Genomic DNA, 21,352 nt, shown 5'->3' with positions numbered 1-21,352 from the left:
TGTGGACTTCATGACAGGTAACCAGCTACCTTGAATGATACACAATGTTTGTTATGGGTCTATCCTCAACTCTCTATATCAATAATTCTCCTCCCTGACAGTTTCTTCCAGCTCTTGCATTGCATGAATACTTCGTGGTCCCTCAACACATCCAGTATATCATGAGATTTGTCCAGATAAAGAAGCGCTGTCTATCTTAGAACACTACACCTGTCGATTGATCTGCTGCTCTGCAAGTGATAAAGGTCTCTGCTTATCATTATTTTTATACAGGAGGAGCACTAACGAGTCAATACACTTCATCTTGTTCTTGATTTCTATAGAATGTGCAGGAAGTCTGTTTTTGAGACCTCTACAGCAGTGTTAAATGTGACTGTACATGATGCATAGGCAGGCAGCCCGGTCACATAAGGTGAATCTTCAGAGTTCACGCAGAGTGACGTGGTGTTGTTAACAACCCTCTTCCCCCAGCCAAAATGAGTGAACCAGCAAACCCTTTATTAACCTGGCTTCTGTTTGCTAGCTGCGTGTACAAAGGGAACGCGGTGATGGCAGCCTATAGTGTGCGATGTGGCCCGGGACTATGGGGACCCCTGTTATGAGCAGTGTGAGAGATGCTGAAACTTGCAGGAAAAAGTAGCTATTTTATGGAAGATTATTTGCTGCCATGTGCAGTTGGCAACGAGGTCTGATGTACCTCAAAACTGCTGGTTTAAATCCAGCCTTGGTTGGATGGTGCTTTTAAGGTGGTAGTTATGACATATAAAATGGTCACAGTGTAGTTCACACACACAGGTGACTTACTGGTTGTTCAGAACAAAAGTGAACATTGGATAAATAATGCTTTTACTTCTTGTATTTGCAGAGCTGAAGCCAGTTTGGGTTTTGTGAGGAAACTTGCTCCTGCCGCTTGTGTTGCAGTTGATCTTCATTTATTCCCCAAACTTTAGTATCTGGGACGATCACTCGAGCATATTCCAGAAGTGCAAATGTTGCCCATAGCAACTTTAGTATTTATAAGTTCAACTTGTAATTTCTGTTCCATTACTCTTAAATTAATTTGGACAACTCATAGTATTGCATTATTTTCTCCACTGGAGAAAATTCTTTGAAACACTTCCTAAATTGTAGTTTCACATTATTGAGAACCCTTTCCCTTGGCTTTGCTCTAAGCTAGCATACCTAGAGACACAGGATGCAAGCAGAAGAGTGAGACTAGTATTTAAAGTATGAAAGTTTTAAGACAGTAAAAATGATGCCATTTTCCTCTTACGTGGAGCTGAATAAAATTCAAAAGCTACATGCTGTAGAACTAGCTGCATGTTCAGTGAAACTGTAATTTTATTTTGCCCTCTCCCTTAGCATCTGAGAAACTGCAGCCTATTTTCTGTATAATTAACCACCTTAATTTTTCTACCTAGTCTCAAGGAAAACATCTCAGTCAGTAAGAAAAGACCCTTACTGCTGGCAAAATACGATGTTTTTGAATACATACTTTATGGAGAAAAGAGTTGGGTGTATTGTTTGATAAATGCCAGTTTGGGGGATTTTCTGTAGCTTGTTTGGTAAGAACATATGCAAAATGCTATGGCCTCATTCCCAAGAGCACAGCGTTACCAGTTGCACTGGCTTTACCAGATTACTTGTGTTGAAAGTTGATATGCATTTGAAAGCTTTTCTAGAGCAGAGACACTGTTTGATGATATACAACTTGATCCTGAAAGCTGTTTCATATTTTTACCTCTGGAAATCATATAAACTTAGAATTGATACCAAATCAAAGAGATATTAGTCAAAACCCTGGCCAATAGACAATCAAATAGAATAAAAGAACTAAACTTTTTGTAGCAGATTAAAATTTCGTGTGTCCAGTAAAAGACATCACTGTCTTGCAACCATCCACGGATGGTGTAAGGCAAGGTGTGTTTATCTTCAAGACTGCATTTAACAGAACACCCTTGTTGCTCACGGAGCTATCGGCATCTCTCCATCTGGCCGTGTTCCTCTGGAGAAGAACTACTAGAGGACCAGTACAGGGTGGTACATGGGGTAGCAAGGCTGTGTTCTGTGTGGGCAGAACGTTAGCCCACTAGCAAGATATTTCATTGCCTAGATTAGTTGGCGTTAGGATCTGTTAATTTAATATGGAGCTATTCATTGCAAATGATGTTTAGAGCAGATTTTGAGTCAGAGGGCACAGACACAGCTCTGAATTTAAAGGAGAGTTTGAACAGTGAGTACTAAGAAATTTGGATCTGTAGTTTGCGTGCAGGCTTGGTCAAGGGTGACCTCTATGCCTTGTGCAGAAACAGTATTACTGGTCTTATTCTTGAGACTATGGTGGTGTGTCACTACCAAGGGTATGTTGTTACTGTTCTGGTTTCTATGGTTATTTTGGTTCTGTGTGGACACAGATTTTTAAAAGTGTTTCTAAACGCCTAACCTATTAATAACCATAAATATCTATCAGACTTTTCTGTTTGTTTTTACTGTGAAATAGAGATAAATTAAAAATTTAAATGCTTGAGATTAAAAATTTAAAAGGAATGTATTCTCCAACATTAGTCTGTGCTAGGACCTTTGTGAAACAAAATGATTTTCAAATTGTCTCTTAAAAGAGTTTAGATAAATGTTCAGGCAGATCATTCTGTAACAGCTCATCATAGGGTTCACTGTGTTTCCAGCCTCCAAAAAAGCATGTAGCCACAGAGTCTCTAGGAGGCTGAGGTGAAGGCAGCTGCCATTGCATGTGTCCCAGACCAGAGCTCTTGGGGTCCCAGTAAAGCTTTAATCTCCTGTTCCTTCTACCACAAAACCCAGGTTGCCCAGAATACTTCCCCCTGTTTACAGAGGGTCTCTGCCACAGTGCCCAGTGCCTCAGAGAACGCAGTGTGCGAGGTTATACTGGTGACGGTCCCTGTGACAAACTTCCTCCCTCCCCTCTTCAGGGCAGGGACTTCCCAGAACTTGGTTGCATTGAATGTGGACAGCTGGAAACTAAAGTATCTGCTCTGCATTATACACCAGCCACTGATATGGAGAACATCATGTCTTAATACGCAATATTTTAAAATAATCAGATGCTGATCCATTGAGAAAGCTCAAAGGGACAGAAAGCAGATCCTCAGCATGTGTAAATTATTTTAAGCCTGCTGAACTACAGCAACTTAATCTGGCAGAGGGCCTGTGCTCCTGCTTGAAGAAAGCATCTCTCAGGTTCTGCCTTGTTAGTGGAGTGTACAGAAACAGCTTACAATCTAAGAGTGTTCTTTTAGTGGTATTATGACCTCCTTCTGCATAAAACAGCTAACACCTTTGCAGGGATGCAGATCTATTTCAAACTTGCCTCACAGTCTTCTCCTTCAGTATTATTTACAAAATAACCATCCAAAAGGCAATGACCATTGTACAATTGTTTGCAGAACTTCGTTACCGAAGAGGTACTGTGCTTGCTGGGCAAATGCTGTGTGGCATGTGCTGGAATCTGCAGTGCCAATTTGTGATGGACCGATCTTGAGTAGCTCAGTTTTGAGGCTTTCCTTCGAGGCTGTGGCACTCTCCAAACAGAACACTGAAATTCCAATGTCACCCAGTACGTCACAGACAACAATTTTAGCACAGAAACAGAATGGCATCAGTAAACTAAATACAATGGAAAAGCTTGATAAAAGTTGTTCTAAACCTAATTATTTTCTGCTATGGCTGTACCAACAACAACCTGTGCTCCTCGTTACTGTCTGCCTCAGGCCTCACATCAGGGAGGGAGGAAAAAATGGTATGAGCTTTGGGTGAGATCTTATTCCTTGTAGACACATGCTACTATCACGTTTGGTCTGTTCTGTTATGATCTGGCAGTTTTCTGGTAGGTTATGGGGTTACGACTGGTATTTGTCTCCATTTACCTAGCTGAACCCACTGTGTTTTCCACTGAATTGGCCAGCAGACTTGCATGGCCCGCTTTCCAAAAGGCAGTTTTCTGGTATCTTTACTGTGTGGTAAGAAGGCTCAAAAAATAAGAGGTAGATTAACGTAGGCAAAGAAGTTAATTCCATATTTTTATTTACATACTTGTAACCTGTCACGGTTTAAAGCTGGGCTGGCTGTTAAACCAATGGCAGATGCTCTCTATTAACCCTCTCCACCCTGAGAAGGGGAAGGAAAAGAGAAAAGGGAGAGACACTTACAGGTTGGAAAGTTAAAACCGTTTTAATAAACAATAAGAAAGAAAAAGAGTATAATAACAATGATGGAAATAATTAAATATATACAAACATATATAAAACCAAGATCGAGCTCCCCCGATGACAGGGCAGGCTCTGGGAAGTCCCGGACTGGATTCAGCGACAGATGGGAACTGGATTCACAAACGCACAGATTAGGATCAAGGGCAGGAGAAAAATGGACAGAGTCCTGTTCAGACGCCGGCCATAGAAGAAGAGAGAGACCCTTGTGATCCCTCAGCTTTATACTGAGAATGCCGTGTATGGGATAGAATACTTCATTGGTCAATTTTGGATCACCTGTCTTGTCCGCTCCTCCTTGGAGGTGCAACCCTTCTATGGCTCTTCACTCATAATTGGTGAGGAACGTAGCAGTGACCTTGGTTTCTCTAAGAATAAGTACAGCAAGAGCCTTTCTGCATAACCATTCCTACCATTACCCCAGTAATAACTACAAACTTCCAGCGTTATTGGTCCCAGAAGCAGACACTGCTGCAAAACATGCAGTTCGTTTCAGGAAGTGCAGTTACTTAGAAGAAACTTAGCTGAAAGGAAAAATCACTGAAAGGAAAAGTGGTTCTGTTTTAGACCAAACCAGGACAAACTCCATAAATTTGCAAATCAGTTGCGATACACTGATGGAAGAAATCCCTGAATCCCTATAATATCTATGTATGGTCTTATACCTGAGATTACTTCTCTGTTACCGCACACAGCCAGACTACATTCAAAATTCATGTTAGCTTAGTGACAGAAGAAACAGAAAGGAAAGGAGGACAGTAGCTGAGAACCGTCTGGCGCTGTCATGCATTAGAAGCGATCTGCTGGAGGAGCATTTGTTCATCTCCCACATGGGCACTGCAATGTTTTTCTGCAGATTTCATTTTCCCAGTGCAGGAAATGGCTGCCATACTCCAGGATATGCACCTGCCAAGTGGCTGCCCCAGGAGCAGCATGTGGGGAACCTGCAAGACCTCTGCTCTCCAGCTATGAGTGCCACATAGAATCATAGAATGGTTTGGGTTGGAAGGGACCTTAAAGATCATCTAGTTCCAGCCCCCCTGCCATGGGCAGGGACACCTTTCCAGTAGAGCAGGTTGCTCAAAGCACCACCCAACCTGGCCTTAAACACTGCCAGGGACGGGGCATCCACAACTTCTTTGGGCAACCTCTTCCAGTGTCTCACCACCCTCACAGTAAAGAATTTCTTCCTCCTAATTTAAATCTACCCTCTTTCAGTTTAAAACTGTCAGCCCTTGTCCTGTCACCACATGCCCTTGTAAAAAGTCCCTCTCCAGCTTTCCTGTAGGCCCCCTTCAGGTACTGGACAGCTGCTAGAAGGTGTCCCTGGAGCCTTCTCTTCTCCAGGCTGAAGAGCCCCAACTCTCTCAGGCTGTCTTCATAGGAGAGGTGCTCCAGCTCTCTGATCATCTTCATGGCCCTCCTCTGGACTTGTTCCAACAGCTCCATGTCCTTCTTATGTTGGGGGCAAAAACATGTGGCATCCCCTTGCCCGTCATCTTCAAGAACACAGCTAAGCAGGCTCCCAGATAGCTGTAAAGGGTTTTCCCACAGATTTCAGCCTTTTTTAGAGCGGGGGGTCTGGCTGGCAAGTTGGTGTATACCATGATGGGTGGCAAGGGCACCCAGCCGAGAGCTCTTTGCCTTCCCCTGTCGCAGCAACGTACTAAAGCGTTTATTTGACCTCCCGCTCGCAGATCCTTTAGAAGGAAAATTTTAAAAAGGACTTTTTTTTCTTCCCCGGTTCCCCTGGAAAACAGCGCGTTCAGCTGAGGCAGCTGCCCTGAGGGAGGGCGCGGGCTGCCCGCGCGGGGGCTGTCGGGAGGCGGCCCCGCCCCGCCCGCGCCATGGAGCTCTCGGAGGAGGCGCTGCGGAAGCAGCTGGGCAAGGTGCGCGCGCCCGCGCGGGGAGGGGGCGCGCGGGCCCCTCCGGCGGGGGGAGGCTGAGGCGCTGCCGGGGCGTCGGCGGAGGGAGGGTTGTGGAGAATGCCGAGTTCTTCGGCGGGGTGGAGGGAACGGAGTGGCTCAGCCGAAGCAGGAGGGGACGGAGCGTGTGAGCTGCAGCGCCGGGCGGCCCCCGGTCGGTAAAAGTTCCCGTGAGTTAAAAAACAGTGAGGCGGTGGGAGGGGAAGAGCAGCGCGGAGGGAGCTGCGCGGTTCAGGCACCCTCCCGTGCCTGCGGGCAGCGCGGTGCCGCCTTGACTTTCGCGATCATCGCTTGTCAGAGGCTTCCGTCCCGTTGCGGGTGCAGGATTCACCGTGCCGTGCTGGAACTGAGTTTAAAGCTGCCCCACGCGTGGTTTTATCCCTGTGGTTCAGGACCCAGTCACGCGTGCGGTGTGCTGCGTGCGAGGGAAACCTTAACTCTGCACGAAGAGTTGCTGGTTTCCTGGGGGATTTTTCTGTGACAGCCCCTGCGTTAGTATCTCCACGCTTCAGAAACGATGATTTATTTTTATAGCATCCCTCTGAGGTAATTTTTTTATTTCCATATGAGAAACTGAGGTAAGCGTATTTAAATTTTGGGCGTGCCAATTAATTTTAGGTGCAAAATGAGAAAGGTCTGTAGCTGACTCGCCTCATAAATCTTCTGATCTTTAGAAAATAACAAAATCTTTAATCGGAATGCCTCGTTTTGCATTATGAATAAGAAGGGGGTCGGCTGGGGAAAGATGGCTTTGATTTCACAACCAGATGTGTCAACACTTCTGAGAACGTGTTAAATTTGTGTAGGCATTCCTAAATTGAGCACCTTTGATTTTTTTTTCTTTGCTGCTTGACTTTGCAGTGTCCTGTAAGACTGAATGTGGAGAAGCTGCCTAAAAGGTGTTTCTTTTCAGCAGTTTTGTGTTTTCTTGTACAAAGTGGGAAATAGTTGTACCATCCACGTAGCTGTAGTATTGCTGCTGTTTCTGGTGGGTGCCTTACCGAAGGGACTGTAGCTTTTAGCTACTACTTCATGACAAGTAGTCCAGTGCTGTGAGCAGCTCTTTAAGGCATTGGTCAGGCTGCAGTTGTGTTGGCCTAGGTGGGGGTTCCGGCACAACTCCAAACTTCCCAAAATGAGAAGCAGATGTTCTAATCTGGGAAGTGGAAAATGTTCTTCATAAATTTAAGATGTGGGAGGATGCAAATCTCTTGGAAGTTCAGGTATCAGACTGGCTGGGGACAGTTTAAATGAAGTAGCAGTGATTCGTTCTTCCTGATAGTTGCTTTCAGATCACATTTCAAGCATCGGTACTTCTGTTAATCTGCAGGTGGGAAAGAGGGATGCATTGTTTTGCTTGAATTTTCTCAGCTCTCAAGGACAGCTTAAACATGGAAAAAATTTCCCAAAGGCTAATTACTTACACATTTAATATATTTGTGGAAATCAACATCTTATGAAACTCTTCTAAAATGTGTGCAGGTGGATCTGAGTTTTCAGTAGTAACTGTGTCACTAATAAGACGCTTATTTTTTCTAAGAGGTTTATATTTTTATATTGTTTTAAATTATTGTGTGCAGAGGAGACTAAATTTTATTAAGCCTCTCCTCACACAGCTGTAAAGGGGAAGGAATGGTATATAAGGTGTGGTGTTCAGAATTTGAGTTCTAATGTACCAACAGCAGACCTGTGATACCTTTAAAGCTTTTTTTTGGTATCAATTCTTTTGATATTTTATTTCACGCCAAAGCTATTTATAATACTACAAGTAATTATTACCTCCCCCTTGTGTTTCTACTTACTTTTGGTTCCTTTTCCCTATCTCTGGTAATGAAAGAAGCAGCCTTTGAAATGAAACATTTTGTTCTGATTTTTTTTTCTCCCCCCTTCCCAGTATAAGTTCAGAGACCTGACCATAGAAGAACTAAAGAATGTTAACAAGACCTACCCAAACTTCATGTTCTCCATGAACACATACAGTAAGAAGTGATAGTTACTTTGGACTAATTGTGGTTCTTACTTGCCATAGATTCAGACTGTGTATAATAGAATCTAAATAGTGTGAATATCTTTCAGTTGTCTTCCTATGTTTATTTTGACTTGCAGTAAAATTTCTCATGCCATGTCACTGTTTTTGAAAGCTCTTCCAAGAATGCACACATATAGAAACCTAAACAACTCATTCACTAAATTTCATTTTATTTAACTTGTCAGTAATTATAGAAGATTGATGTTCTTTTAAATTCTTTATATGTAACAGCATTTGTCTCATATTGCATGACTGTATTGAAAGCATTTTGGTGTCTTTAGCTTATGAAGTGTAACTTCCAGAATCCCTCAGCCTCACTGAAACTTCGTACACCACCAGAATTACCCAGGACGAGGGACTTTTGGACTAATAATGTGCTTAGTTGTACCAATGCAATTTTCATTGAGATTCCATTAAGGAATTGTCTCAAAGGGGGAGGGGGGACGTTAGTAGCATTTTAGCCTTGGTTCTTTCAGGAGCAGTGTATTTGATTTCTAAAGAAAAATTAGCATTGTATATTGGTAATTGTGGATGGGATTGTCATGCCAGATTTGAAAGGATTTATCATTATTATTGTTTAAAATCACGTTTTTAATTTCAGCCTTCAAGGATGGATCCCAGAAGGACCTCTTGAATTTTAGTGGTACTGTTCCAGTGAAATATGGTAAGATAAGCCAAATATATTTTCCTTATGAGTTATGAATCTAATTGTAAAATGTGTTGGGTACTGCCTCTTAACGATATACTGTGCAGCTTATTTAAAGGTGGTTAGAGAAGATTTTTGCATGAATTGGCAGAAGCCACTTCTACTGCATAAACAAGTGGCTTCATGCACTCATAGATGCTGAAATAAGGTGGTATTAGATAAGTCAATTAACTATTAAAAAAAATCATGTAGTTTGAGATTGTGTAGGCAAATTCTGGTTCTAATGGAGGTTGCATGAACTCTACAAGCCTTATGCTTACATAGGCAGTGTCCAAAAATAACTAGTATGTAATTTTTTATATTTAACTTAAAGCCTTTGAAGTCTGAGGTAAAGCTCTTAATAGATGCCTCTTTGCATCAGTAGTTGAGTCCTAAAATAAATACGAAATGCATAGCTGTAAGAGATTTCTTTGCCTGGAAAAGGGGACATGTTGGCTGATAGAATACCCTGGGAAACAAAACAACAACAAAGCTTTATCTTAAGAAAGACACAATTGGTAGCACTTCAAGTTAACCCAGATAAGTCTGCTTTTATTAACTAGCCTAAGTAACAGAAATACTTTCCAGTGTGAATATAGAAAGTGATCTGTCTGGCTTTTTTCTTCATTATTATGAAGTGCGAATCACATGCACACACGGCTGGTTTTTAGTACCTCATCTCAATGCAGAAGTTAGCAATGGCTTTTGTTTTGTGTTGAACAGGTAATTCCTATAACATACCTATTCATCTGTGGATTCTGGATTCTCATCCCTTTGCTCCCCCCATTTGCTTCCTGAAGCCGACTCTTAACATGGGCATTTCGGTGGGAAAGCACGTTGATGCTCGTGGCAGGATTTATTTGCCCTGTCTGCAAAACTGGAGCCATGTAAGAGGTGGAGTGGCTGACAGAGGAGAAAAATATTTGGGAATAAAGCATGGTATTGTATGGAAATCAGTGGAGAGAAGTGGATAGGGTTTGGGGCTTTTTGTTTTCTGCATTTTTTGTTCATCTTAAATAGGTAGTGATTATGCAAAGAGAAGCAGAATGTTATGTCTCTTGAAATTGCAGTTTTCAGACTGTCTGAAGCGATTGTAAAGGAAGTTTAAAGTGATTGTAAGGAAAATAATTTTAAGCTGGAGAAAAAAGGGACTGACTTCGTTACAAAGCAGTATAAGCCTCATGTGGACCCTTTGATACTTTTTCCTTTGTTCCTGTGAATAGTGAACAATAATACTAGACGAATTGAGTATCCCTTAAGAAAGTTTAATGGAAGTTCCTACCTTTTGGTTATGTCTGTTTCAGCAGAACTCTGAAACATTAGCATAGAGATTGAAAAGGCAATACTGTTGCTAAATTATTTTATGCACTGTATTAAATAACTTACTTCAATATGACTGCCAGGCCAGTGAAAATGATTTAATGGATGCTAGTTTTCTGAAATGGATGGGATATATTTTTCATTACTGATACAGAAATTCCCAGGCTTTTCTTTACCTTAAGTGTTTATGTAAGTGTTAAGGGCGTCAATATTTATAATTTGATTAAATTTTGTATAGCTGTGGTCCTTTATGAAATACTGCAGTTTACAGCTGATACCACTATATGAAATAGCTAGTCAAATGTTTGTCTTCTGTATTGCTATATTTCAGCCTAAATCAACTATCACTGGATTAATCAAGGAAATGATTGCAAAATTTGAGGAAGAGCTCCCTTTGTATTCACTGTCATCTTCTGATGCAGACAGGCAATCAGAACTTCTCTCCTACATTGCAAAGATTACTGAAGGTGTGGATGTTTTCATATATTTGTTTATAATTGTCCTGGTTTCATTGGGATTTTGTTTCAGTTTGTGGCCAGCCGTGGTGATCAAGGCCCTTAGCAGTTAAATGCAGGGCAGCTGACCCAGGCTGGCCCACAGGTGTATTCGATATCATTAACATCAAGTTCACTATAAAAGAGAAGGCTTGCTGGGGAGAGGTGGGGCTTTGCTTGTTCTCATCTCTTCTGGCCTCCCTATTTCTCATTCCCAACGATTGCTATTCCTGGAGCAACTTGCTGCAACTTTGTAGCTAAGTATAACTTTGTGTGTTTTGTATTATCATTTATTTTGGTTTCTTTATTTTATTAAATCTGTTTAATTTTAACCCACAAGTCTTCCTTCTTTTCCCAATTCCCTTCCTCGGTCAGGGAAGGGACATTGGGTGAGAGAAAAACTGTTATCGTTTAGCCCTGGATGCGGGCTAAATGTAGATGATAATGTTCCTACACAGTATCTGTTTTATTTATTGTTATTACTTGATATCACAAAGATGTCTACACAATTTTAATTCCTGAATTTTTGGTGTTTGCATGTCCACAGTGTTTTGTAGTTTCTATGTATGATAAGCTGTGCCTCTTCTTGAACCGAGAGCTCAGATTCTCTGTATCTGAATAAGCAGCTCATTTTGGATGTTTGCATTTAAGCCTACTGAAAAATGCTGTAGACTTGGTACTACTCAGTTGTTGGAAATAACTGCAGCAAAACTCTATGTGAGATCTTGTGGAAGGGAAATGTGATTTTATTATCAACAAGTTGATTTTACCCAATCACCGTCACTCATTCTCTCAGATCTCATTCACTCACATTCTCACATCCACAGTCTCAAGCCCTGAAACCTGTCTGACTCCAATCACTGGTGTGCAACACTGAGGACAAGGAGTGCTGGCTGTTGAGTCCATATCATGTCTCTTGGGTTCTTCTTGTTCAGGGGTGTCAAGCTGATTTCGGACTTTTCTTTTATGCCCTTTGGGTGTGGGTGCTATTTGGCATTTTTTCCTCATTACTTTGTCTCATCCATTATAAGTCTTGGGCAAAATTCCTGCATTTCACAGTTCTGGTGTTTTCCTTATCTGGGTATTTCATGGCTCCAGTCCTGTTCTCCATCCTGACACATTTTCTTCAGGTCAGCCTTCAGTTCATTTTCCTCAGTTCTTCCTTCTTCTAGTGAAATCCCAGATGGTGATCTGTGGCAACTAGTGCAAACCTTTCCCTTTAATCCTTTTCTGCCGTTTCTTCTGGTAATTGTGTACACGTACGTGCTTGTGAGCACACGTGTGTGTGCGCTCAATACACATTTCTAGTCGATCAATCTTAATGTTTCTGTTACAAATCTCTCTGCATTATAGTCAAAATGAGAATTGTTGTGTTACCAGTAGCATTGGCTAAACAACCTCAGATCATTGTATTTTAACCAAATTCCATTTTGCATGTCTTTTCAAAATACAAAATATTTTACAAATTTTATGACCATGGTATATATTCACACCTGTAACAGCAGCAAAGGGAATATTTATTTGTATGGTCTTAGTATCTAACTTCTTGATATTGTTACGCTCATATTTTCTACTTAGTGAAAAAACATTCTTATCCAGAAAGGAGTATTTGTGTTTTACACCTTGTAAGTTGTGATGAATATTCTGTGGTCAGGCTTGACCACTGTTTTGAAGAAGTTTATGTAATTTGGTTTAACTGTGGCACAACTGTGATCCTTCATGAAGCAGCAATACTTGTATTGGTATAGTGTGAACCAGCACTTAAGTTTGTGGTTTTCTTTTAATTGTAGGAGAGAGTGCCATGAAATCAAAGAGTAAAATTGATGGACGTGAAAATGAAGAATGTTTTAACAAAATTACTGTTGTTGGAGCTGGAGATCTTGGCATTGCATGTGTGCTAGCAGTTGCAGCAAAGGTACATAATTATTATAAATAGCAACAGACCTGATTAATAGAGAGGCTTCCAACCTAGTTCTTAGTGTCTGGCACATAGAAATAACTCAGCAGTTTTAATAGCCATGTCACTGCTTGTCATTTGCATCTTCAGTTAAATTATGGACACAGAAGCATTAGTTTCTATCTTGTTTTCTCAGTCAGCTTTTTAAATACAAAAGGTTGAATATTGAATTAACTTATTCTGAAAATCCTTGGTTAAAGGATTCTTGCCTGAGCGGTGGCCTCTTACAATTAGGATCTCTTAGTCCCCTGGAAAAGGACAGTCTGTGGATGGTCTGTACTTCATTACGGCTGTATGCTCAGCAACAAGAGTAACATCAACATTTATAACTTCCCAGGGATGGTTTTGTGAGTTTTTTATTTGTTTGTTTCATAATGAGTCATTTTCCAATTAAACTCACTAAACTAAATTCTTTCTTGTGATTTGACAGTGATTTTGGGCAGTAATTTTGTTTGTTTTACACACAGTAGAACAAACACTGGAATTGGAGGAATACTGCTTTTTATTCCTCACCCCCACAAGAACAAGTTTTGGTTTATTTTATTGTTGATCTGCATTGTTTTTATTCATACAGGGTGCTGCAGACAAGGTGGTTCTTCTGGATCTTTCTGAAGGTGCAGCAAAAGGAGGTACCATGGACTTGGAGATCTTTGCTCTGCCAAATGTGGAGATCAGCAAAGGTATTAGATGTTGTTGCTGGAATGGGAGTGAGTACTGTACTGTGTGTGCTTGTGCTCATTTTAATGAGAGCAGGGCACCTGGGGACATACAGAGGCTCTGGCATATAGGCCATCTTTTTAAAAAGATGTTATCTTTTTATAGCTTCTTGCTTTTCTTCATCTTTTCGGGGCAAAATTGCGAAGGGAAGGTTCACCGAAGCTTGCATCGCTTTTATTTCAGGGTTTTTTCATTCTTTTTATAGAGGTAGAGGTGTGTGAGTCTGTACTTCCAGGGTAAGAGGCTAATGCTGAAATCGGACTCACGCAGAAAGAGAGAGAAGCCAAGCTAGTACTTCAGTGTCATAGGTGGAGAGAGGGAAGGAAAGGGGGGGAAAATATATGTATGTTAGGGAGTTAGAGATAGCTGTGAGAGCAGTGTTAAAATGGGTGATAAATAAAGGTAAGTTTCAAAGTACTACTTTCCTAGATTGATGTTCGTTAAACATGCACATGGCCAATAGTTCTTAATCATTATCACTGCATATTCAAACAATTCGTTCTTAACAATCTTGTCCTCAGTTAACTGTGAGTGTACAATTCAAGAGTCGATGCCATGTCTTCATAACTAGAGGTGATGGCTACAGTATTTGATGGTCTTAGTTGCAGAGGTTGATGTGGCTCGAAAGCTGTTCCACAGGAGAAGCTGGAACTGAATTGAGCAACTTCCCCATTCTTCCTTGCTTGTCTGTGGTGGTTTTATGTTCCTTGCACCCTCTACAAGATGAAATGGGGGCCTTTCTTGTGCTTCTGATGTAATTTATCTTATTTCAGGGACAGGGACTTGTTCTGGTTCCACCAGGCATCTTATCTGTTTATTCTGCACCTGACATTAGGTGCTTTACATCCTTTGATCTTATCTTGCAGGTTTGACTGCTAGCAGATTTTTTTTCCTGAACCCTGGTTGTACAACCATACCACAGATGTCACGTTTGTGCCTTTGTGGTTACCTGTTGTATATTTACATCTAGCTGTGGTACGAAAAGCTTGTATGTTGTTGCTGGCTATGCTAATAGTAGTGTTACAATATTACAAATTGCTTATACACCGTCACCTGTTGTTTTAGTATGCTTATATCTAGGTTTGGGGCAAGCTGGTGTTGATTATACCCCCCTTATATGCTTCCAATTTGTTAGTGCACTAGGCCTCTGCTTTGGCTTCAGCTGGTTCCAGAAGCAGTGTGACAGTCAAACTACCCTGTTTCTGTGTCCAAGCTGATCACCTGTGTGGTACTCAGATATTCAGAGTTACCCGCTCAAGGCAGATTTGACTTACAAATTTCTGCAGCAAATGAAGTTGTGTGTTTTCTTGGGCTAATACATACATGTCTTTTGAGTTAATAAATAGACTTTTGGAACACTTTTTATGGTTGTCTACAGGTCCTTGATTGAGCTATAAGATCAAAAATTACAGAAGCCTCAGATAAAGGAGTAAAAGTCTTTCCCCTTGTTTAAAAATTGGAATAAAAATTAAGAAGCCTTTTCATGGATGTATTTTTTTTTTTCTCTCTTTCCAAGTTTTCTTGGCAAGAGAGAAAGCTTATCTGTCAACCCCATCTAGATGTTTTCTGGTCTCTGCTGTGTAACCTTGGACAAATTGCAGTCTGCCTTCTCTGTTTACCAACTATGAAATGGGAAAAGTTCTGTGGGAGAGCTGTGGAAGGTGCCCCAAATTCCACACTGGGGCATATGGGGGGAGACAGGAGGGGAAGAATCCCTAACGAAGCTGGATGCTGCAGTTCAGCCTTCAGGATGGCTCTTTGTTTTTCATCCCAGACTTGATAGAATGACATCATTTTAAAAAACATATTTTCTTTATATTTTCAGATTTTTCTGCTTCAGCTGATTCAAAAGTGGTGGTACTTACAGTTAATTCTCTGGGTAATGCTCAGACTTACCTTGATGTCATACAAAGCAATGTGGATTTGTTCAGAGGAATTATCCCAGCAATATCACACTACAGTCAGAATGCTGTTCTCCTTGTTGCTTCTCATCCAGGTATGTTGGTACTTCGCCTAATGTTCTGTCCCTCAGCTGGCTTGCTCTTTGGCCTGTTTTAAAAATACGTTACTGCCGAATAAACCCACTTAGTCCAAAATTTTTGCTACTCTGAAAGATATTTTCCTTTTCAGCTTTGAGCAGGACACTGTCTTTGAGGGTTTTTTCTTTACTGTTACCAAGATAAAAGAAAATATTGTACTTTGTTTTGTATAAAAGGTATGTATTTCTGTATGTTTCTGTATGTAGTTTCCACCTGACTGTAGCTACAATATCAGCATCCTTTGGCTGTTGTCTTGTCAGTTGTGAGTTTTGTGTATATGTTCCTTCTGTGCAGTAAGGATACATGCATGTGTGTTATGTGCCATATGATCAGACTCACAGACTACTAATATACATAATGTAGTGTTGATAGTAAATACTGCAGCTATGTTTTGGTGGAAAGTTTAAATCTGTTGGGTCAGTGACACTGTGAACTTAAGGCAAAGAAAAACCCCTACTTAAAAGGGAAAGAAGTATGTGTGAGCCTCTCTGTCCTGTAAACACACTGAAGACAGACATCTTCTATTTCGTAAGTGCTTCTTACCCTTCCTGTCATTAAGAGCTGTGGAGATGGAGAAAAGAGTGCTTGCCAAATAAAGAAATCAAACACTGGCTGAATTAAATTTAGAAGCATGTGAGATTTTTGGTAGAGGGAAGCATGGTGACTCATTCTGAAGTTTCACTTGACGTCTCTTAAAACATTACTTGGGCTGTGAATTTTCTTCACCTACTCCCCACCTGACTTGGTGTTTTAGGTTGAAATAAACTACTGATATGTTCTTACATGCTTATAACTTTTCTAAAGTAAACAACTTGATCATGAGTTTTTCGTAATTGTGATTCATAGTTTGCAGTTGTTGAATTTTGAGTGGTCTTTGTCAACACATTTTTCTTTCATATATAGTTGAAGTAATGACATATGTGTCATGGAAGCTGAGTGCATTTCCCAAAAGCAGAGTTATTGGAGTAGGTGCCAACCTAGATACTGAGAGATTTCAGTATATACTGACAAACCTTTTGAAAGCACAGGTGCTGGCAAAAGATGCTTGGATTATTGGTGAACAAGGGGAAGACAAAGGTAAAGTGATATTTTTATTATGATTACGACTATATAATGTCCTGACAGTGTTTAAGTAATTGAGTAATGAAAGAATAATTGAGAAAAGTAATTAAGGTAATCATAAGGAGGGTGGTAGATTTTCATAATAATGGTTCTAAATAATACAGAGACTGTAAACCCGGAGTGGTAGCAAAAGTATTTGACATTCGTCACAGTAAAAAAAAAGATACAGAAAATACAACCTCAAATGCTTCTTATTTGGTATAACAATATAGGTTAGAGGTACGGAAAGAGGAAGGAAATGTGGTATAATATACAGAAGATTATTGCTGATGTAAGAATTATTACACATTACTTCATTTTTAAGCAAGTGTCTCCGGCCAGGTGCTACTTTAGAGTTTATTTCAGCGGTCCAGGGAACCTTAGAAGGTCATCAACTACATCTGGGTTGTTGTGGGGGAAGGAAAGTTCGGAAAACTGGAAATTTTTTAACATTTTTTTTTCTTCTCCCCACCTTATCTGATACCTGTTTTAGTCACTGTTTAGATGTGTATTTAAATATTGGTTGTTTTTATTTAGTACCATCATGGACCAGTTGTAACTTAGTTGCAAGTCAAACAGAAGCAATGGCTGCTTGTAACTCAAGGGAAAAGGTGGCTAACAGGTAACGCCATTATAATCTTAAATATTTTTTTTCTTCATGTTTGGGCACTTGATGTTGCAGAGTTTCTTTCCTTCAGCTCTATATGAAGAGGAGGAAGTTTGCTCCAAAATGTTCACACATTGAGTTTATAGGAAATTGTAGGTCTGAGTGTCGTTCACTTTCATATATGTGTATATGCCCACTGTTTTTTTCTGAAGTTCTCAATAACATTGTGCCTGTGACAATCTAAGGACAAGACAAGCCTTGCAGAATATACACTAGAATATTAGAGCTGCCAGTTAGATTGTGTTTTTTAGAAAAAAAATAGTAGTCAAGCCTTCTGGCACACTTTTCTCAGAGCTTGTGTGGAAGCAGTGTACTTCAAAGCGAAGTACACGTTTGGATCAATTTACCTGATTTAATTAGCCACATATCAGTTACACCTCTTGACCGAAAAGAGAATTGTTAACTAGTGTGGGTAAAATATATATATATATAAAGAAACTCTTTAAAGCAATTCTTAATTCTCGTCTGTTGTTTTCCAAAACAGAATCATGTTTTTGTAGTATGCTTTACCTGATATAGTACACTTAATCTGTCTTTTGGATTTTACATATAAACCAAAATAGGAATAATGGTTTTTTTTCCTTTTCCTGGTTTATATAGAGCTATGGAAGTTCTAAAGGGAAAAAGTCAGAGATCTTGGTCTGTTGGGCTCTCAGTTGCTGATTTGACTGACAGTATACTGAAAGATAAAAGAAAGGTTCATTCTGTATCCACTCTGGCAAAGGTAAATGTGTTATATGTTTTGATTGGCACTGTAATTATGTTATTTACACTGGATATGACCATTAATTTTAGTAGCACAGACATCTCACTTAAAGTAACTGTTCTGAAGTAGCACTACTTCTGTTACTTTTTTCCAATAATAGCTTTCAATTCTAGTCCAAAAATGAGCAAAAATCAATTGTTGTGTTAATCTGAAACCAATATTAAAAGTGGATTATTATCCCAAAAATACAAGAGTCCAGAGGGAAAATACATTCAAGGCTGCTGACCAGCTCCCCGAGAATAGCTGGATTTGGCAAATGAAGAGAAATGGGTGTCACAGTTTCCAAGTGCTCAGTATTGAATGTAGATGTTTCCAAGGGCCAAAAGAGTTCAGTATCTTTTATGAAAGTATAAAATGACTTTTCTGCCAGTATTTTATTTGTCGAGCTTTGAAACAGCTGCTCTTTTACTCCTTGGTACTTTACATTGAGCAGAAGATTATGAAGCTATATTTAACTTAAAATTGTAGACTGAACCTTGTTTAAAGTTTATCCTAAGAGGCTTCATTTAAAGCATTAAGTCATTTCATATGAGGAAAAGAAAAAACATGTAGAAATATTTACTGGACACTTGTATTTACAGGCTTCAGAAGGGTGATTTGCATGTCCCAGTGCAGGGAAGTTGAGCAGGCTTCTTCTTGTATGAAGTACAGACATACACCTGATTTCATCATTATGTTTTCAAGTAGTTTTTAGTTGTTTATGAACTAAATGCAGATACAGAGGAGTGACGAGTCTCTTAAACTGCAGAGTAACTACAGAATGTAAATTTTCCCATACAGATCCTAACAATAAACAAAATGTACAGTGTAAACTTGATTTATAGGTATATAAGTTTAATAGAGTCTCTCACAGATGAATATGGGATCAATACTTGAAAAATATTCCCTGGATAGCTCTCTTTGGCTGCATTTTTAAATTTCTTTTGTTCAGTCCTAAAAGAACTAATGATACTGTACATCAAGTGTCCCTTCTGGTTCTACCTAAGAAATGGGCTAAATGGTGTTTTGTAGTATACACTTTGCCTGAATTACAGAGGTCTGATATATCTATATTGGGAAACTCCTCCAAGTGTGGCATGGTTCAAGACTTTTTTAATCTGTGCAGTAATGTTTTACATTTTCTATACAGTAACCCATTGCACAGGATCTAAAATAACTGGAATTTGAACATGCTGTATGATAGAATATCCTTAATTAAAATAATCAAGTTATTTTGTGTAGTTCTATGCTTCAGACAGAGCAGAAATAAGTAACTGTGTGACTGTTGTCTTTGTGTGTTGTTTCAGGGATGTTGCAATATAAACAGTGAAGTATTTTTAAGTCTACCATGTATTCTTGGAACCAATGGAGTGATTGAAATGGTCAAACTAGAAGAAGACCTACTAGTGCAAGAGAAACTGCAAAGCAGTGCAGGATCAATTCACGACCTTCAGCAGCAACTGAAACTCTAAGGAAGCACAAGGGAAGCCCCAGTGTCTGCTCACAAAAGTCAGAGATTTGCTAGGCACAAAGGGATGCTCAGTATATATGGATTTCTATATAAAACAAGAAGTTTTTTTACATTTAAAAAATGCTTTTTTCTGTTTTAGTTTAGATTATTTCATACTGCACTGCACAAAAGTTTCTTATTTGAAAAGTGCATTTTTGGTAGCCAAAATGAGGAGAGCAATGTGCAAGAATGTTTCACCTGAATTCAGGTGACTTTTGCCTGAGGTTTTTTGTTGCTAATTGTAGCCTGATTCTTGGGTTATTCTTAGCTCTTTGCACCTCATTAGGACACAGTCTAGCAGAGCAGCTCACCCAGCTCTGTGGAAACTCCAGTGTGTAGAGCCAGCTAGAACTCTTCCTCCTGGTTTTTAAGTGTGGTGTCAGGGCCTTGTCTAGATTATGGTCACACTCCAGCTCTTCAGGGCACTGGGGGATGCAGTTCGATAGCTCGTTCTCTCACACCTATCACAGATGCTCTTACCTCAGTGGACTCCTACTTATTGCCTAAGGAGGAGAAAAATTAAAAGCATGACGTTAGCAGTACCCTTCAAACCTGAAGTATTGGATATGAATTTGTGTTGTATGTTTACTGATGTCTGAGACTTTCTGGTTGTGACTTGTTTGCTCTTATTTTGTAAGGACATTCGGAGCGCTAAAGCATCTGCAGTTCTCAGTACATATGTGCAACACTCTTACCCTGTGCAGTATTGGAACAGGGGGTGGGCTTCAAATAAAGAATAAAATCTGACTGTTAAGTAATGCAGAAGTATCTGCGAGTTCAGGCAAAGCCAGCTGATGTCTGTGAGCTTTACATCAGCCTGCTTGAGAAGGCAACAGAACCTGCAACTTCTCCTCAGGGGAGGCCAAGGATATGGTGAAAAAGCAGGATTTCTAGATAAATCAAAAAGCAGAAGTTTTTAAGGCAAAGGGTTTTGGGGGGTTCTAACTCTTCATTCCCTGCACTGGTAAAAGACTATATTCATCCCGATTATACCTCAGCATCATGACACAGGCAGAGGGGGATGTGGGCTTCACTCCTGCTGTGCGCAGCGTGAGAATGTCATTCCACATTTACGTTTCGAGGTGTGACCGGTTAAATGTTGATGAAGCTTTCTAAGCAAAAGTAGGATATGCATCAGAGCGAAAGATCTATGCCTTTGTGCCTTCTGGTTATAGCTCACAAAGAGCCAGACTTACAAGGAATTCTGAGTTTTTATTAATCTCGGAATTAAGATAAAAATAGAAAAGGTAATTCAGATTTTTTTTTTAATTGAATACTCAAAATTCCTTTTTTGTGGTTGTCAGTGATAGTCACTGACAGCCATGACTAATTTTGTCCTAACTTTGGTGCTACATTAAAACAAAGCACCCAACACTATGGCTGGGCTTTGGGATTGGTTTTTTTTTCCCCGCTTAGGTTGGAAAACACAGCATAAAATCATGGTTTTATGTTCTTCAAGGTGGTGTGTTTAATCTGCTAAGCATTTATTCTTATGTGAATAGTCCAGGTGTTTTGTTTATTTAGGGGGTTTTTATTATTAGTTTTAATCATAAAAAGCTGCAGACTCTTCCAGGGATGTCTTTTACATTGATGCTTATGTTATAAAATAACTTATCTTGGTTCTTTAGAGGAAATGTCACTCTCTTTTTCTTTAGAAGAAATGTCACCATTTTTCCTCGAAAAATAACCAAAGGATGCAGCTTGATCTGCGTGGTGGGAAACGGCACTTTACAGTCTCACGGGAAATTAATTCCCAAAAATACCTGTTAACAATAAACTCCCCTACAAAGAATTTTTAGACGTTTTGTGAAGTATTTTTGACGCACTAAGTACCGCTGGGGCGCGGCGCCTCGGAGGGGTGGCCGCAGGCAGGGCCGGAGGCGGCTGCCAGCCGGTGGCGGTGGAGCTCCCAGCGGGGAGTC

At 40.1% G+C, this 21,352-nt stretch overlaps 1 protein-coding gene across 5 annotated transcripts; it reads left to right on the top strand.

Annotated features, from left to right (window-relative positions):
• The first annotated feature begins 6,075 nt into the window (after positions 1-6,075).
• UEVLD (UEV and lactate/malate dehyrogenase domains) lies at positions 6,076-21,207 on the top strand. Of its 5 annotated transcripts, none has more exons than XM_068398287.1 (12): positions 6,076-6,130; positions 8,061-8,145; positions 8,797-8,859; positions 9,604-9,767; positions 10,532-10,667; positions 12,485-12,609; positions 13,226-13,331; positions 15,194-15,364; positions 16,311-16,484; positions 17,046-17,130; positions 17,776-17,899; positions 19,228-21,207. In XM_068398287.1, the coding sequence occupies exons 1-12, from the start codon at positions 6,089-6,091 to the stop codon at positions 19,390-19,392; spliced, it is 1,440 nt and encodes a 479-aa protein (XP_068254388.1). In that variant the 5' UTR covers positions 6,076-6,088; the 3' UTR covers positions 19,393-21,207. The 5 variants fall into 5 exon arrangements, with proteins under 5 accessions (XP_068254388.1, XP_068254392.1, XP_068254390.1 ...); XM_068398289.1 differs by lacking the exon at positions 6,076-6,130 and adding an exon at positions 6,153-6,320; XM_068398288.1 differs by lacking the exon at positions 6,076-6,130 and adding an exon at positions 6,153-6,336.
• The last annotated feature ends 145 nt before the right edge of the window (positions 21,208-21,352 follow it).

Source organism: Nyctibius grandis, chromosome 4 (assembly GCF_013368605.1).
Source record: "Nyctibius grandis isolate bNycGra1 chromosome 4, bNycGra1.pri, whole genome shotgun sequence".
NCBI classification, from domain to species: domain Eukaryota; kingdom Metazoa; phylum Chordata; class Aves; order Nyctibiiformes; family Nyctibiidae; genus Nyctibius; species Nyctibius grandis.
The sequence above is the reverse complement of the archived record's forward strand: the minus strand, read 5'-3'. Positions and strand labels throughout refer to the sequence as shown.

Coding starts and splice junctions, on each gene's coding strand:
- UEVLD (XM_068398287.1), top strand. CDS start 6,089: ATGGAGCTCTCGGAGGAGGCGCTGCGGAAGCAGCTGGGCAAG. Junction 8,146..8,796: donor GTTCTCCATGAACACATACA/GTAAGAAGTGAT, acceptor TTTTAATTTCAG/CCTTCAAGGATGGATCCCAG. Junction 8,860..9,603: donor TACTGTTCCAGTGAAATATG/GTAAGATAAGCC, acceptor TGTGTTGAACAG/GTAATTCCTATAACATACCT.